At 40.3% G+C, this 19,915-nt stretch overlaps 1 protein-coding gene across 1 annotated transcript in view; it reads left to right on the top strand.

Annotated features, from left to right (window-relative positions):
- The window catches only part of LOC131433092 (lachesin-like), a 76,748-nt gene extending 57,236 nt beyond the window's left edge, over window positions 1–19,512 (top strand). Inside the window, exons 9-11 of the mRNA XM_058599880.1 lie at window positions 13,010–13,096; window positions 18,970–19,077; window positions 19,154–19,512. Of these exons, the coding sequence (XP_058455863.1) occupies window positions 13,010–13,096; window positions 18,970–19,077; window positions 19,154–19,311 (353 nt within the window). The 3' untranslated portion in view covers window positions 19,312–19,512. The remainder of the gene's footprint in view (window positions 1–13,009; window positions 13,097–18,969; window positions 19,078–19,153) is intronic.
- The last annotated feature ends 403 nt before the right edge of the window (window positions 19,513–19,915 follow it).

Consider the following 19,915-nt stretch of genomic DNA (forward strand, 5'->3'; position numbering starts at 1 on the left):
AAAAGTTCGTATCGTTTAATAGAAACACATTTTTTTGCCAAAATTAGTTTTCGATATAACAATCGGTTTTCGAAAATCGGTTTTCGATATAACAGCTCCAAACACTGCTCAGAATCATCAATTCGTTGTTGTTTTTGATCGATTGTGAGCTCACGCGGCCCCTATTTTGCACAAGGCTTTCTCATATCGAAATATTCGTGAATAATATGTCCAACACGTTCCTTTGATATCTTTAGGGTGTCAGCTATCTCGATCAACTTCACTTTACGGTCATTGAAAATCATTTTGTGATTTTTTTTCATGTTTTCATCGGTAACAGCCTCTTTTGGACGTCCACTGCGTTCATCGTCTTCGGTGCTCATATGACAAGTACGAAATTTTGCAAACCACTTACGAATTGTTGCTTCGCCCGGTGCAGAGTCTGGATAACACTCATCAAGTCATTGCCGTTTCAACCTTCCGAGTGATCGGACGTGCTTTGTGTTTACTGCGAAAGCGTTGAAATCCAGTGCCGTGTGTGATAAAGTGACCGGACGATCAAAACTAGATCGCTATTGTGTAATAGACAATAGTGCTTTTTCCTGTGATAGGTTTCATGCACATTATATACTGAAGCAGTGCATTGTTGTGAGCGGACGATCGAAACAGTACCGTTAGCCGGTGATTGTTTGATCGATCGAAACAGTTCCAGCGGTGTAAGTGATATTACTGTGCGGATTACAAAAGAGTGTGCTTTTTCCTCTCGGAGGTCTTGTTTACTAGCTCAAAACAGGCTAATGAGCTTGTACAAAAGGATCCTTTTACGCTAGAGTACCGCGTCTACGTGCCAGCTCGCGAAGTCGAAATCGACGGTGTGGTCACCGATTCGAGTTTGGCTTGCGAGGACATTCTTAAGTACGGGGCGGGTTGTTTTAAGGACCCCTCACTTAAGAACGTCAAGATACTGGACTGCAAGCGATTGCATTCAGTATCGATCGCAGGGGATGGAACAAAGTCTTATCCCCAATCAGACTCTTATCGCGTGACCTTCGCCGGATCGGCTTTGCCTAACTTCATCCTCTTGGACCGAGTTCGTCTGCCTGTTCGTCTGTCGTACCTCGTGTAATGAATTGCACCAATTGCAAACAGCTTGGGCATACAGCTACCCATTGCAGCAATAAGCCACGTTGTGGTAACTGTGGGGAGGCTCATACAGATGGCTCTTGCGGTAAGGATGCTGAAAAGTGTCTCTACTGCAAGGAGGGTCCGCATGACATAATGGCATGTCCTGCGTACAAACTGCGAGGTGATCGAATGAAGCGTTCCCTAAAGGAGCACTCCAAGCGTTCCTTCGCCGAGATGCTTAAAAGTGCCACCCCTCCTAAACAGACAACGAACCCATATGCCTGCTTGTCAACTGACGAGAGCGATTCTGACGACCCTTTGGAAGGGCCATCTTCGGCGGTCCCTCATAGCTGTAGGAAAAGAATCAATAAATCCTCTCATAAGCTACCTAGTAAGGGTTCGAAGGTGTCTTCCGAAGGGCTTCGAAAAGTTACAGCTAACGGGAATCGGGACACACCACCGAAGCAAAAAGCTCCTGGTCTCGGAAAGCTCAATTCCGAGATGGAATTCCCACGACTTCCCGGGACTACAAAATCCCCAAGCGTCCCAGAAAATCTACCAGAGAACCAACTAGGTGCTGGACTTATCAAGTTCTCTGATGTTGTGGACTGGATTTTTACAACTTTCAATATTTCAAACCCTCTTAGAAGCATTTTAATTGCTTTCATGCCAACAGTAAAAACATATTTGAAGCAGTTGACTGCAAATTGGCACCTTCTCTCAGCGATTGTATCCTTCGATGGCTAAATCATCCACCGAGGTCACGGATCTAATCACTGTTTTACAGTGGAATTGCAGAAGTATCATCCCAAAAATAGATTCATTTAAATTTCTAGTAAATAATCTGAAATGTGACGCATTTGCATTGTGCGAAACTTGGCTAACTTCTGAAATACCCTTAAACTTCCACGATTTTAACATTATTCGCCTGGATCGAGATGATCCCTACGGAGGAGTACTTTTGGGGATAAAAAGGTCTATTCTTTTTATCGAATTAACCTCCCCTCGATACCAGGTATTGAAGTTGTCGCATGTCATGTTACAATCAAAGGCAAGGACCTTTGTATTGCTTCCATCTACATTCCCCCTAGAGCCTTGGTTGGGCATCGGCGGCTCAGTGATATCATAGAGCTCCTTCCCGCACCGACGTTGATTTTAGGAGACTTTAACTCACACGGTACGGGATGGGGCTGTCTTCACGACGATAACAGATCAGCTATGATCCATGATATTTCCGACAACTTCAATATGACAATCTTGAATACGGGAGAAATGACACGGATTCCTGCACCACCAGCAAGACCAAGTGCGTTTGATTTATCCCTTTGCTCCACATCGCTACGGTTGGATTGCACGTGGGAGGTAATTTCTGATCCCCACGGTAGCGATCATCTACCTATCGTAATTTCAATCACCAGCGGCTCAAAACCATCGAAGACAATCAATGTTTCGTATGACCTCACACGAAATATTGATTGGAATAGCTATGCGACTTCGAGATCTGAGAAACTTGAAAGAACTCAACAACTTCCTCCGGTGGAAGAGTACACGTTTTTGGCTGGCATGATTCTCGATACTGCGATTCAAGTTCAGACGAAACGTGTACCCGGCGCAAAAACTAACATCCGTCCTCCCAACCCGTGGTGGGACAAAGAGTGCACAAATTTAAACGCGGAGAGAGCCTCCGCGTATAAAATATTCAGAAAAAATGGAATACCTGATAATTACCGGAATTACGCGGCGTTAGACGTTAAAACTAAGAACTTGATTAAAGCCAAGAAACGCGGTTACTGGCGTCGGTTTATAGACGGCTTAACGAAAGAAACATCTATGAGCACTCTTTGGAACACAGCCCGACGAATGCGCAATCGTAACACCACGAATGAAAGCGAGGAATACTCCAACTGCTGGATATTCGATTTCGCTAAAAAAGTATGTCCAGACTCTGTTCCGGAACAGAAGATCACCCGCGCCGCGACACCAAATACAAACGAAACACCGTTTTCGATGGTAGAGCTCTCACTTGCACTTTTGTCATGTAACAATAAAGCCCCGGGATTAAAATTCAACTTGTTGAAAAATCTGCCTGACCCCGCCAAAAGGCGCTTGCTGAATTTATTCAACAAGTTCCTCACGGGTAATATTGTCCCACACGACTGGAGACAAGTGAGAGTTATCGCCATTCAAAAACCAGGGAAACCAGCCTCCGATCACAATTCGTATCGGCCGATTGCTATGCTTTCCTGTATCCGCAAGTTGTTCGAAAAAATGATTCTTTTCCGTCTAGACAATTGGGTCGAGACTAATGGCTTACTTTCACAATTTGGCTTCCGCAGGGGCAAAGGAACGAACGATTGTCTTGCGTTGCTCTCAACAGAAATTCAAATGGCATTTGCTCGTAAAGAACCAATGGCGTCAGTTTTCCTAGACATCAAGGGGGCTTTTGACTCAGTTTCTATAAATATCCTATCTGAGAAGTTGCATCAGCATGGTCTTTCATCAGTTTTGAACAACTTTTTACATAATCTATTGTCTGAGAAACACATGTACTTCGCGCATGGTGATTTGTCGACAATACGATTCAGCTACATGGGTCTTCCTCAGGGCTCATGCTTAAGCCCCTTTTTATACAATTTTTACGTAAGTAATATCGATGAATGTATCATCACATCTTGCACGCTAAGACAACTTGCCGACGACAGCGTTGTGTCTATTATAGGACCCAAAGCTGCCGATCTCCAAGGACCATTACAAGATACTCTCGACAACTTGTCGACATGGGCTCTTAAAATGGGTATCGAGTTCTCTACGGAGAAAACTGAGCTGGTTGTATTTTCGAGGAAGCGAGAACCAGCACAATTACAGCTTCAACTAAGGGGTGAAACCATAGCTCAGGTCTTCACATTCAAATATCTCGGGGTCTGGTTCGACTCCAAAGGCACCTGGGGATGTCATGTTAGGTATCTGAAACAAAAATGCCAGCAGAGAATCAACTTTCTTCGTACAATAACCGGATCATGGTGGGGTGCCCACCCAGGAGACCTGATCAGGTTGTATCAAACAACGATATTGTTCGTGATGGAATACGGATGCTTCCGCTTCCGATCCGTGGCGAACACTCATTTCATCAAGCTGGAAATAATTTAGTATCGTTGTTTGCGTATTGCCTTGGGTTGCATGCAATCGACTCATACGATGAGTCTCGAAGTGCTCGCGGGCGTCTTACCGTTGAAAAATCGATTCTGGGATCTCTCATATCGTTTGCTCATTCGATGCGACATTTTGAATCCTCTGGTGATTGAAAACTTCGAAAGGTTAGTTGAGCTTAATTCTCAAACCCGTTTTATGTCCTTGTATTTTGATTACATGGCTCAGAATATTAATCGTTCTTCGTTTGCTTCCAACCGTGCTCATGTCTTGGATACTTTTAATTCTGCTGTGTTTTTCGACACATCCATGAAGGAAGAGATTTATGGAATTCCGGATCACGTACGCCCTCAAGTGGCCCCTAATATCTTTAATAACAAATTTAGAACAGTCAACTGTGAAAATATGTTTTATACTGACGGATCAAACATCAACAAGTCCACAGGCTTCGGCATCTTCAATCAGAACATCACCGCTTCATACAAACTCAGTGATCCAGCTTCAGTTTACGTCGCAGAATTAGCTGCTATTCAGTACACCCTTGAGATCATTGAAACCTTGCCCAAAGACCATTACTTCATTGTCACGGACAGTCTAAGCTCAATAGAAGCTCTCCGGGCAATGAAGCCAGGAAAGTATCCCCATATTTCCTGGGGAAAATACGGGAACACTTGAGAACTTTATCTGAACGGTCTTATTCAATATCGTTAGTCTGGGTCCCTTCGCATTGTTCCATTCCAGGCAATGAAAAGGTTGACTCACTGGCTAAAGTGGGCGCATTAGAAGGTGATCTTTATGAAAGACCAATCTGCTTCAATGAATTTTTCAGTATTTCTCGTCGGAAAACTCTCGAAAGTTGGCAAACTTCATGGACGAATGACGAACTGGGACGATGGCTACACTCCATTATCCCTAAGGTATCGACGAAACCTTGGTTCAAGGGGATGAACGTGAGTCGTGATTTCATTCGCGTTATGTCACGGCTCATGTCAAATCACTATACATTCAACGCACATCTCCGGCGTATCGGGATCGTGGAGAGCGGGCTCTGCACCTGTGGCGACGGTTATCAGGACATCGAGCATATCGTGTGGTCGTGCGTAGTGTATCGCGATGCCAGGTCGAAGCTACTGGAATCCCTCAGGGCCCGAGGTAGACCGCCTGAGGTTCCGGTTCGGGATGTGTTGGCGAGTCGGGATAGTTCATATATGCTTCTCATATACCAGTACCTTAAACACATTAATATGCAAGTGTAATCTGTTACATCTCGCTCAGAAGGTATAATCTCCACCTACAGGTTCGACACTAACATCCGCCCGATTCTCTCGATCCCAGTCCCTGTCCACCATCTTCATTGGAGCTAACTTTTTCGTTTCCCCTTCCCTGTTTCTTCTCCATCTCGATGGCAACTAATTAGATCTCTGTCGTTTCCAAACATTTTGTTCCCACACCCCCTTTTTACCCCGTTTCCCACAATATTTACTTTTTTTTCATTCTCTTCCGTAACATCACCATCACCGCCTACGGAAGACCGCTCCAGTCGATGACCAGCATGCGGGCCTTCGTAGCCTGGGGGTGTTTCCCGATTCTCGAGAACCCGCGACCTCGATACTACATTATATAATGATACTATTCTAGTTTTAAGTTAGACGATAATTAAGATTAGTAAATACCCTTGGCCTCTTAGACTTTAAGCAGTGTGCCTTAATATTATATTATATTATTGAATAAAAAAAACACTCATCAAGCCATTTTTTGGTATCGGCGGCACTTTTTTTCATCAAAAAGTAGTGTTTCATCAACATACGAAATTCCTTTTTTTCCATTTTTTCACAATAACAAAAGTAGCTTCACTCAAAATGCAATATCTCACAAACTAATAATCAGACAGCTGTCAAATTTATACACGTATCTTTTGAAGGTTGGTACTAAGTGAAAATGGTATGGATTTAATTCTAGTGGCGCTTTCTCATAGAAACGATACGAACTTTTCAGCCGATCTGTTACGTTATTATCAACTCACCTACTTCAGTTCTACTGACTATAAACTGCATTGCTTTCCTCGATTTTATTGAAATACTGTTTTTGGAAGTAAATGTAAACAAAACCGACAAGGTTCGAGTTTATTCCGTAAACTAAATCATCTCACCTTCACCAGTCGTCTCATATATTAGGACTTTTAATAAGTGAGGCTTCAATGCATTGATGGATAAGATCCAAAATTGGTGCATTTGCATTTAATATTCGCGTTACTGTAACCACATTATTGCACATTCTCTCATTATTTTCTCAAAGATATTGCTTCTGTTAAAAAATTCTGCCGTGTTCGAAACATCGGATGGAAAGGAGCAGAAACCAGAAGATGGAGTGAAGTGCATCCCGGGAGCAAAATGTACCCCCTGCATTTCTCAGAAGTTTTCCATTCTTTGCAGAAATTTCATTGAAACTGAAAGTGCATCAGCATATTGACTGAACATAACGATACAATTTTTGATTTCTATAAATTCATCATGTTCAGAAAAGCTTAAAAAATGATTATGCCGATATTACCTTATTATTATTACTATGTTTTTTTTATTTAAAAGACATTTTTATTCAGGTCTATATGCGTACAAGCTTTACGTGGCCGATTGAGCCGATTTTTTAAATGAAAAATTTTTTGTATTCGATCTCGTTGTCACCCTTTTTCTAGGGGGAGAGGAGCTTCCATTTCCCTCCTGCGAGGATTGAGGGGCACTTTGTTTGTGGTTCGTCTCATCATCCATTGACGCATCGGTGGTATTGTTGATTTCCGTCTTCCTTTCGTTTTCCTTGTTATTCGCAGTCTTGATCTCGTTGCTTGTTACTGTAGAAGCGCCTTGTTGTACATTGGTTGCAGTTGCTGGTTAGTTAGATGGTGAAGAAGTTTTTGAAACAGGAGCACTGCATTCACTAGTTGTTGTTCTCAACTCATGTTGAACGGTTGTCCTTGTTTTTGTTTGTTTTGTTTGTTTTCACAGTTCCAGTGCAAGGTTTGCCGTAGTGTGCAGGTTGTTCACAAAACTGACATGTAACCAGTTGATTTTCATACGTAATCAGCGTTTTACACGGATGTATTCCATCTTGACCACAAATGATGCAAGATGGAATTGCTTTACGTAGTTGCATACGTACCACTCGCACGCCATTCCGGATACCGGGAAAAAAATTCCGCCATACTTTCTTTTCGATGGAAAGAACTTCACCGTACTGCGACATGTTTTCCCAAACAAATGAACCCATCGCTGGTCTGCGGGGGCAGGTCATGCGCGCGTACTTCTATTGCATTGTCCACCAAGTACACAGGGATTTTATATTTAACATTATCATGATCAACACTATGCACCTCGTGGTTAACCGAAGGTTCCTTTTTCGAAAATAAATGACGCCAGGACTATTGTAGCTGAAGTCATTAAAAATACTCCATTAAGAAATGAACAAACTAAAAATGAAAGAGAGCTAGTTAAACAATTGCGGGAAAAGCCAGTATTTTATGTTAAAGCTGACAAGGGAAACAAAGTTGTTATTATAGATAAGGATGATTATGACAGCATAATCATCCAAAAAATTAATGACGGACCATATAGGAAACAAAGGTCCGACCCCCTTCCAGAAATTATCAAAAAAATAGATAAAACTCTCATAGAATGTAACCCTAACTTCGATATCAATCTCAGCCGCCTCAAAGTCCCTAACCCTTCATTACCAAAAATCAAAGGATTACCTAAAGTCCATAAACCTGGGAATGAAATAAGGGAAATCATCTCTTCAGTAGGAGCCCCTACCCAAAAAATCTCCAAATGGCTAGTGGAAGAATTCAAAAATATGCCGAAAAAGTTTTTAGTAGATCCATTCCCAATACACAGGAATTCGCTACTCAACTTCTGAACTCAGGTGAAATCGAAGATGACGAAATAATGGTATCCTTCGATGTAGCCTCCTTATTCCCAAGTGTCCCGGTGAAGGACTCAATCAATCTGTTGGAAGATTGGTTAGTTAAACAAAAAAGTAGTAGTTTATGGAAATGCAAAGTAAGGTCTTACCTTACTCTAACCCGGCTTTGCATGGATGTAAATTATTTCAAATTCAGAGGGGAATATTATAAACAATTACAAGGGGCCCCAATGGGTAATCCGCTCTCCCCATTTTTATGCGAATTATTTATGGCAAACCTCGAAGAACTTTTAAATAAACGAGGATTACTACCAAATCGCTGGTGGAGATACGTTGATGATATATTTTGCATCATCAAGCGTAACGATTTGGAAAATTTTTTGGATACAATCAACAATTTACATAGGAACATAAAATTCACCTGCGAGAGGGAGACAAACAACAGTTTACCTTTCTTAGATGTTCTCATTATACGGGAGGCGAAAACTTTATCTTTCGAAATATATAGGAAGCCAACCAATACAGAGCGAGTTATACCTAATATTTCTAACCATTCTCACCAACATAAAATGGCAGCATTTCACCATATGTTTCACAGAATGCTAACATTACCCCTCAGAGATGATGCGGTAGTGAAAGAGAAAAATTTTATCTTCGAAATTGGAAAGCTCAATGGATATCCGGAGCGCTCAATCCAAACAATCCTCGATAAGAAATTAAGATCATTGAAAAAATCTCACTCACAACTTTGACCCCCCTATCAGAAACCTTGAAAAGAATATCGGTAGACTTCAACTCTAACATGGCATATCCACTTAAATCAAAATTAAAACCCTTTGGCTTGGATTTAGTGTTCAGTAGTACTAGCAACCAGTTGAAAACTTTACTAGGATCTACTAAAGATCCTACTGACAAATTGAAAAAATCGGGGGTATACAAAATTTCATGTTCTCATTGTGATAAATTATACATTGGACAAACAAAGAGATCATTAGATATCCGTTTCAAGGAACACATAGCGGAAATAGGGAAAGCATCCAAGGATCTGGAACGGGGTTTATCACACCATTTCAAGTCGAAAGTAGCTGAGCATGCCTTTTCCGAAAACCATGATTTCACTACTAATGACATAAAAATTTTAAGACAAATTTCCAACCCATGGAAATTAGATTCGGCAGAAAGTCTGGAAATTTTCAAACACAATTCCACTTCTTTACTAAACAGAGACCAAGGAAATAGGTCTTCCTGGCTCTTTAAGTTACTACCTACACACAGGGGACAGACAAACATAGAAAACACTTAATCTCTCCCTACCCTAAACAAATTAAAAAATTTTTTCGAGGTGTTTATACCTGTTGTAGGAATCTACCTACTTCCGTTCCATATAAAAGGTACAACATTACAGCATTCTTTCAATAACTAAACAAAACTATCACACTGAAGATGAATATAAATTGTATTCGAAATGTGCATATGTGATGTGACGTTTATTATACAAGATTTATAGTGTCGTGAGATACATAGTGAATTTGTATAGTGACGTGATATACTTATAACAGAATTAAATGGTAATATTTAAAAATTTATCCTTGCAAAATTTTATCACTAACACTACCTTTTCGTAGATATTCTGCTATGAAAGTTTGGTAGTTGTCGTTTGCTGGAAAGTATGAAAAAACTGAAAATTTCATTTGTCAGCTTTTCGATGTAAGATTTTGCTTCAACTAAATAAGCATTTTATCCGCCATTTCTTTGACATACTGATTATCTCAAAACCGTTACTTTATGGACATTTCAAGAAGCATAATGCATCATTGTTGTGGGGTAAAATGTCTTTCGTTGTGTGTTATGCCATTGATTTGTTGTGAGACATATTTTATGGCTGATGGGGCATTATGTCTGAGGCAAGCGAAAAAACTAAGAATGTGGTCATTTTGAAAAATATGTTTATATAAATCAATTCTCATCGTTTCTAATAGAGCCATTGAAAATTATGTTCACTAGCCGTATTGCAATGAAATACTAACATTCTCGAGTAAAATATATTAATACACTTGGAAATATCTTAATAATTTCATAAGGGGGCATATTATAACACTTTACCCTATGTTACACATTTAAAAAAAACGAGTACATTTACGAGTTATAACTATATGTTATAACATTGCTTATGGCGGTGTTGATATTTACTCCATTGTCCATCTTGTTTGGGAACATGGTAGTAGAGCATGTTATAACGAGGAAAAATTTTAAATCATCAGCGTATTCACAAATAGAATAAATATGAAAGGATCAAAATGACTTCCTTGTGGCATCATTGAAGGAGAATTAAAAGGGTCTTAAATTTCGACAAAAGCTTGTCCAAGTTAGAATAAAATCATTCCGAGATCTAAAGCAGAAGCCCCATGCTTTTCATTTGTGCTACAGTTAATATGTAAGGGATTTTTTCGAAAGTTGTGGAAAAATCAATAGATACAGTGTCAAACCATCAAACATTTTCATATCTTTGCAACAAACGTTACTAGATTCGATGTGGTCGAACGGTTTCACCAAAAACTACGTTTATGTTCGGTAATCATCATTGTAGAGTTCCTCATACACCTCATATACCTATGTTTTTATCGTTTTGAATATTGCCATACTTATGGGTTGGTGTAAAAGAAGTTAAATGCCTCCATGTAGAGCATAAAGCATAATTGAAGATCAACCTGCCTCCATGTTCAGATGCATGTGACTTCACGTTATGTAAAATATATTGTCTGTTTGAAAAAGTTATAAGAGTTTTGAAAACTAAGATACGGCGTGAAAAAATAGTTATTGAAGGAGTTGAGATATAGAAATATTCCCTGATGGTATGCATATTACTCTCACTTCCATTTAACTTATTTAAGGAACCTCATGGTAATTTGCCTCTCTAATTTCTATTTTTTTCTAATTTTATGTGCGGAGTTGGGAATCGAATGCAGGCTAGCTGCGAAAAGCAGCTTTTTTGGCGATGTGCCTACCTACTACCTTTCTAATTGGTGATCACACAATCTATTTTGATGTCATTCAGTGACAGGCGGTTAAAAATCCTGTTTTAATCCAACTAGTGGTGTAATGAAACCTTTGTCATATAGCTTGTGTCTTCATAATTATTACAAAGTGATGTGATTCGTTGAATCTATGACCAACAAGTTTGATTGGGCACACACTAGCATAATCTCTTCATCAGTTTTGAGTCAACTTTAGATTTTTTTTTCGGTTTTTGCTTTGTCGTTCTAAAGACGGTTTAATATTTCAAACATTCTTCACCATCTAGTTCTAGAACATGAAGTCTGATCCGAAAAAAGTGAATGGCAGTCTATGAGACCGTAAAATCATTCATTTGACTTTAAGTTTGTGAAAATCGACTAAACTTCAGATCTCTATTTCCGGTACTTTAAGAACCCGGAAAAAGGAACCGATATAGTTGAAGTCAGTTTGTTCGGCCAACAACCAACTTCACCTATAAATTGAAACGATTTTGAGCCAAACTTTGGAAATATTTTCAGTATTTTATCTTTCTTATATTGTTAAGCAATATAATATAAATTTTTTTTTCAAATCCGTCTTCCCGATCCAGAAAGTTATTAAGATCACATACAAAACATGTGAATTTTATCCGGATCGAACTCCCAGTTACAAAGTGATGAGGGCTTTTAAACCGTTGTTTAAAAGCGACGATGCGAAAAACGGGAAAAAATCTTATCTAAATTTAACAACTTGACACTGTTTTTAAATTTAAAAGCTTTCCAATTTTATACCCAAATGAACTTTCTTGTTAATATTCAATATTTAATGAAAAAATTAAAAAAAAAACGTAATATTTATGGTAATATGAGTGGAGGCATCATCACATCACTAGGTGGATTAAAACATGCTTTATATTATCGCGCAAAATGACGGGTTGCAGTTTCATACACACTTTACTCTGTATTTTCGGAACCGAAAGCCGGACGTGGACAAAATAATAAACCAACGTATGGGAAAATTATACTTTTCATTTGATTTCAAGTTTGTGAAAATGGGAGCCGTTTCTGAGGAATTGTAGCGATTTCCGGCTTGGAGTAAACGATCACGTTTGCCTTTCACTTTCAAAACCGGAAACGAGGAAACGAAGATCCGGTATATCGAAAATGGTCATCAACTAACCAGTCTGACTCGACCCATCAGGCTTCGGCTCAAAAGTCGGGTTTTACTGTTAGCTTAACTTTTCTTAAACAAAAAAATGAAAACAGTTGACTGAATAGTTTAAAGGCATTTATTCTTCACCCCAACATTCATTACTCTGTTATTTCAGAATCTGGAGAGAAATTAACCTATGGGACTAAATGAGAAAGATTAAAATTAATTTCTTCGACACTTTGAGACTTTTACTTCAAATCCTAACAGTATCATTCAAAATATGTGACTATTAACTTGAACTGCTAATTATTTGCTATGCGAGTTCGGAAATTATTATTCATATTCGCACTGTCGAATATACGTTCACGCCTTCAAAAAATAAAAGGTATTGAAAGCCACCTGAGAATTATATACATGAGTAAACATCAGCAAGATTGGTTATTTATCTGAGGGCCCTCCCGAAATGAAATCTTAGTTACGGAGTTACGGATCGAGTGATGAATTGACAATTGCATTCGAATCAAATTCTACTTCCGTTCCCAAATAGCAGCACCTTTGTCAAAGGCATTGACTACCTGATTAGTTTCAGTTTAAGATTACTTAGATTATGCACTTCTACAGCATTGGCTAGAGTAACTAAGTCACAGAGATATGTGTTCGAGCTGCTACTAATAATCTGTTTTGATGGTTTATTCTGCAGATATTCCGTCAACCACTACAACACCTACCAATCCGCCGAGCACGACAACGCTGCCGACTACAACTGAAGTTTCTTATCGTAAAAATTGTAAGTAATCAAGTAAAGTAAATTAATATATGAACTTAAGATTAGCGTTTAAGGTCAATATGTCCAACATTTTTCCTAGTAACGTTTTTATTTACTAACACATTACCAAATAAGTCATGTAACTGATACACAGATGGCGCTATAATTATTAACTTTCAAAAGACTATGTGTGAAACTTCATGACATTTCAATTAGTCAGAAAAAAGTGATAGATGTTTAGGCGATGCTACTTTGGTCATTTTTAAAACAATGAGTTCAAAGAATGGTTGTGTGTAAATTTGTCATTGCTTCTTGATGAAAAAAATATACTGTGCAAGCTCCAGGCCTTGAAGGTGTTATCCATCTGCTTCATCGAAAAGAACCATTTTTTATTGGTTTGCTGAATTTCGTGGTCGTACAGACACCAATGATGGTGAGCATTCTGATCATCCAGTGTAGGTGGTTATTCCTGAAAACATAAAAAAGTCCACAGCATGGACATTCGACTATAACAAAGCTTTTTTCGAAGTAAGTGCCGCATTTACTAACAGTCGATCAAAAACAACAAAGTGTTTAACCATGTTCACAAGTAATAAATCAGATTCATTTTATCGATATGTGATAATGGACGAAACGTGGATCCATCACTTCACTCCGAAATCAAAACGATTATGATTAGAGTGAAGTGCAGCCAGTGAGCAACGTCCAAAGTGTCTAAAGGCACAACAGTCGGCTGGGAAGATTATGGCTTCAGTATTTTGCAAGGATGCACATGGTATAATCTTCATTGTCCATATTTAGAAAAGAAAAACAATCAATAGTGAATGCTATTTATCTTTGTTAGATCGTTTGACTGTAAAAATTAAGGAAAAACAACCTCATATGTCTAAGAGAAAAACACTGTTCAACCCGTCGATTCAGTCTAGGAAAAAAGCAAAGTCTTGGTATTACATTCCTTTTGTGGAATTTGGCCTTTCTGTTTCAACATACTTCGCAGCCGATTCTTAGTGTAAAGAATCATTGCATGACTAGTACTATGGATCCTACTGACACTAAGAATCCATCCAGGTCGGGGCTCGAGCATACATACAACTGGCTTGTAAGACTAGCGTCATATGCATTGAACCACCAGCCCGAGGAGGAAACTAGGAAAACGATGGTTAAATTGAATGATTTACACTTCCTCATCCATCGTTCAGTATAAATCCGACCCCCAGTGACTACTGGCTGTTCGCTGATCTTGAAGAAAATAATCGGTTCTGTTGAAAGCGAAAAATACGGAAATTTGATTATGATTATTTTTTGTGGGTAAAATATCGTTTAGCCGTTGCTGAGATATCGAAGTGAGTTCCGTTTTTGGAGCTTTTCTTCACTATAACCGGTGCGTTCGGAAGCGGAAACCGGGCACTAGTGACCCCAAAGTTGATTTATATATCCACCAACTAACAAGATCTACCAGCTAGATGAATTTACCATTAAAATTTTATAAAAATGTGCACCTCGTATCGCCATTGCTTGTGAAAAAATACCCACAAAATTGAAAATTTTTACTAATCGCACTGTAATATCGGAACCGGAAGTCGAATCCGGATCAACTTTTCAGGGACTTTTCAAAGAATTTCAAGACCTTTCATTTGCATCTTAATTTGTAAAAATCGGTTGAGAAATTTCCGAGAAAATCTATTGTAAAATATAAATTTAAATTCCGGAACCGGAAGTCAAGTCGAGATAAAATTAAATAGTGGTCTATGGGACCATACAACCTTTTGTTGAAATTTAAGTTTTTGAAAATCGGTTACGCCATTTCAGAGAAAAGTGAGTGACATTTTTTTTATTTTTTTGTGCATGAAAAGCGAAGCAAAGCCTTGGTATTACATTCCTGTAGTGGAATTTGACCTTCTGTTTCAACAGACTTCGCAGCCGATTCAGAGTGTACAGAACCAGTGCATGGCTGGTACTACGATTCTACTGACACTACGAATCCTTCCAGGTCGAGGCTCGAACATACGACAACTGGTTTGTAAGACCAGCGTCCTATGCATTGAACCGCCAACCCGGGACGTTTGTGCATATCTCCCTGTAATTTCGGAACCGAAAGTCGGATCGGGATAAAATTCAATAGCGATCTATGGGACCGTAAGACCTTTCATTTGAATCCAAGTTTGTGGAAATCGGTATATCAGTCACACACACACACACACACACACACACACACACACACACACACACACACACACACACACACACACACACACACACACACACACACACACACACACACACACACACACACACACACACACACACACACACACACACACACACACACACACACACACACACACACACACACACACACACACACACACACACACACACACACACACACACACACACACACACACACACGGAAGGCAGAAATCATATGGCAGGAGGCCCAAAATGGCCGGCCTACCAACAGGCGGTTGCTACTAAACAACAGTGGAGGTAATGCAAATTAACATTAATCACTGTGACACAGCGCAACAACTGCTGAGGCAAACCGTGATAGAATCAAAAATTGACGTAGTTGTAATTTCGGAACCATACCAAATCCCACCCGACGATGGGAATTGGGCAGCCGACATAGCCAAAACTGTGGCGATATGGACAGTGGGGAAATATAACCTTCAAGAAGACGTGTCTTGCGCAGAGGAGCGCTTCATAATCGTCAAAGTTAACGGAATCTTCATCAGCAGCTACTACGCACCTCCGCGATGGACTGTAGAACAGTCCAACCGGATGCTGGACAAACTGACGGAAGCACTTATTAATCAAAGACCAGCCGTTATCGCCGGTGACTTCAATGCCTGGGCGGTTGAATGGGAAAGCAGACTCACCAACCCAAGGGGACGTAGTCTGCTAGAGGCCATAGCAAAGCTGAATACTGACCTGGCTAATAAAGGCACCACTAGTACGTACCGAAGAGATGGCCGTGAGTCCATAATCGATGTTACATTTGGCAGTCCAGGATCGATAGGAAGCTGGAGAGTGAGTGAGGAATATACCCACAGTGACCATAAAGCGATTCAGTACTCCCTTGGGAACCGGCCGCAAAGGAAATCATTTGGGAGATAGACACGAGAGTGGAGGTGGAAAATGGGAGATTTCAACAAGGACGTGTTCATCGAGGCACTTAGGTATGAACCCACCCTGCTGAACCTAAACGCTGAACAGATAACTGGAGCAATTTCACGAGCCTGTGATTTCACTACGTCAAGAGCGAAGAAACCAAAGAATAGTCGCCAACCGGCTTATTGGTGGAACACAACGATCTACGCACGAACTGCCTACAAACCAGAAGGCAAATTCAAAGGACTCGCGATGACGCCGAAAGAGAAGAACGAAAGTCAGCGCATAGAGCGGCAAGAGCTGCACTCAACAATGCAATCAGGCTGAGCAAAAAAGCCTGGCTGGATGAACTCTATCGAAACGCTAACGCGAACCTTTGGGGAGACGCCTACAGAGTTGCTATGTCAAAAATAAAAGGCCCTGCTACTCCCCCCGAAAGGTCCCCGGAAAAGCTGAAAGTCATCATTGAAGGGCTGTTCCCGCAACATGAAGCTACGATATGGCCCCCGACACCGTACTACAGTTGAGTACGAAGAAGAGGCTCGAGTAACGAATGAGGAATTGATCGCGGCGGCGAAATCCATGAAAGCGGAAAAAGCTCCAGGACCACACAGAATCCCAAACATTGTTCTTAAAACAGCGATCTAAGCGTATCCGGATATGTTCAGGTCCACGTTTCAAAAATGCCTCGAGGACGGAAATTTTCCCGAGATCTGGAAAAAGCAGAAACTGGTGCTGTTACCGAAACCTAGCAAGCCTCCCGGAGATCCCTCAGCATACAGACCGATTTGCTTGTTGGATACTGTAGGCAAAGTGCTAGAGAGGGTGATACTAAATAGATTGTTGAAATATAAAGAGGGCGAGAATGGCCTGTCGAACATGCAGTTTGGCTTCCCGAAAGGTAAGTCAACAGTAGATGCTACTCGGACTGTCATTCAAATCATGGAGGCAGCGCAGAAGCAACAAAGAAGGAACCGTTACTTCGTTACTACGCTTCCCAGGGGCGTGAAGATTGTTGGATTCGCGGATGACGTTGTGCTCACAGTAACTGGAGAATCCCGGGAAGAAGTCGAAGTTCTTGCCACGGAGGCGATAGATATAATGGGAAACTGGATGGTGGAGAAAAAGCTTGAAATAGCTCATCATAAGACTGAGGCGCTGCTAATTAGTAACTGCAAGGCGGTACAGCAGGCGGAAATCCCAGTTGAGGAGTGCATCATCTCTTCAAAACGCGAAGTGAGACACTTGGGCGTGATAATCGATGATCGGCTCAACTTTAACAGCCACATCAATTATGTATGTGGAAAGGCAGCAAAGAAGTTCTCAGCTCTAACCAGGATCATACCAAACAACTCGACGATAGGAGGATTACGAGTGTTATATCCGTAGGGATACAAGAGGTATCCGCAAAACCTCGAGGAATGAGTCGCTAAGAAGGTGGCAAAGAGAATGGGATGTAGCTGCGTCTGGTAGGTGGACATATCGGTTAATTCCGAACGTGACCACGTGGATTGAAAGAAAGCACGGAGAAGTCAACTTCCATCTGACTGAATTTCTATCAGGGCACGGGATGCTTCCGAAAGTATCTGAACAGGTTCGGTCACGCAAACTCCATAGAGTGCATAGACACTAATGAAACACCGGATCACGTACTTTTCGTCTATCCTAGATTCAACGAGGTTCGAATCGAGATGCTTGTTATCAGTGGGTACGACACAAACCCAGATAATGTTGTCCAGAGAATGTGCTGCGACGAGAACATCTGGATCGCAGTCAACAGTGCAATAATTCAGATAGTGTCAACATTACAGCGCATATGGTGGGAGGACCAAAGAGCAGCAGAATAGATACATCAGTAACGAGCGATTGAGAAGAAGTGCTTCAGCACAGCCCCCCTGCCGAAGTAATACCTTACGTTATCTCGACAGGACAAGTGTACGAAGCTTAGGGGGTGTTTTAGTTCGGGTTCGACTCCTACATACCAAGTTCACTTTGTGCAGGTAACTTGATGATCCGGCGATTTCACCTCCTATATAAAAAAAACACACACACGCGCGGACATTTACTTAGTTCGTCGAGCTGAAACCTCGGTTCAAAAGTCGGTTTTAACAGTGATTGCATAGCCCGTCTATATGAGAAAGGCAAAAAACAATTTCAAAACCTTTACAATGTCACTAAAATGTTCAAAATCGGTTGTTCAAAATGCTGGAGTTATAGCAAAATGAAAGAGAAAAGAGAATTTTGACGTATTTAGAGACTTGTTTTACAAAAAATTATAAATTTCATTAAAAAAATTTACTAAACTAGAATATAAATATACAGGCTTTTTTTGCGATAGGTTTTGAAATGAAACTGTGCCGATTATTTGTAAACACTATGAAATTCAGTAATTTTAGACAGCTTTCAATTCTAGGATAGTTGCGGTGTATTTGCAAACCAATCGCATACTTTTTTGAATTCTTTGTACATTTTGTGCTAGCGTTAGGGTGAGAGAATCAACGTGAATACCTAAATAACGTCTGCTCACCTTCACTTCGGTTGTTTACGTTTGGTTTTTTCACTGAAGATAAGAGAATAAACCTTCGAAACGTTGGCCTCTAACGTCAAATTAATATTTTGAAAGAACCAAACGACCAAAAAAGATAGCTTTTAATACAACTAAAATACTACAACAGTGAACTACGGTTTCGAAAAAGAGAAAATTCCAACATTCATAATCTGAAGTAGATTAACCTTTCCAATGTGGAACTCTAAACTCTTCTCTCGTTTCTTCTTTTCTGCAGACAAAAACAAAGTCTACCGGCCACTGGATGAGTACTCTTCATCGTCCAACAAAGTTCCCATGGGGGATAGTGGCGAATTGTGGAACAAAGATCTATCGAAAGAGAAAGGTAGGCTCGGAAACAATAACTTTTCTTATGCCCGCTCAAATAATGTTAGGATTTTTTTTCTGCTATCCAATTGCAGACCGCTACAGGGAAAATTCAGCCAATCTGGAAGATCAACGAGAGAAGGAAGCGTTTGTCGATAACGACACTAAATCGGCCGCATGCAGTGTGCAGCAGCAGAAACTGATGGACTTGATTCTACTCCTCGCGTTGCTTATGATGTTTCACCTGAGGTGATCCAATCTCACTCATTGAATACGTCAGAAATATGCTATATAAATTTATTTGTTTGAACTATTTACTTGATGATAATACCGACAAAAGAGTATTTGAGCAAAAAGTAGATTAGTGAAATGAGAGAGTAACGCACAAAACCAGAATCTGGGGAAAATCGTGCAAATACTGTTATACAATAAACTAGAATTTTATAATAAAATATACAGTGTTGTTATCAATTCACGTCCGAAAATGTAATGGTTGTGTGTATCCAGAATCTGATGGTTTAATTATATTTATCCTTACTTACTCCTTCAACCGTAAGTCACGCTGCTCTCTGTCGTGCATAGCAGGCGTGTCCATTCTACTCGAATCATGATTATTCGGTGTCAATCTTATACCGTTTTCGTTTATTGATCAGAGCAGCCCGAAAGCTGACCCAGAGTCGCCCAAACAACGTTTGATATGTTTGTTTTAGCAACCTGCGGTCGCTCTAGATCGGACTCCAATCGCGTAGTTTCGCTCTGAAAATTTTCTCGGGTCGCACCACGCATCCATGCAAGTTTGTTTATTTTTTCTTTTTTTCGTGAGTTGTTGTTTAGGGCACGTACCACGTGTTCGTTTT

This window comes from Malaya genurostris, chromosome 2 (assembly GCF_030247185.1).
Source record: "Malaya genurostris strain Urasoe2022 chromosome 2, Malgen_1.1, whole genome shotgun sequence".
In the NCBI taxonomy this organism is placed as follows: domain Eukaryota; kingdom Metazoa; phylum Arthropoda; class Insecta; order Diptera; family Culicidae; genus Malaya; species Malaya genurostris.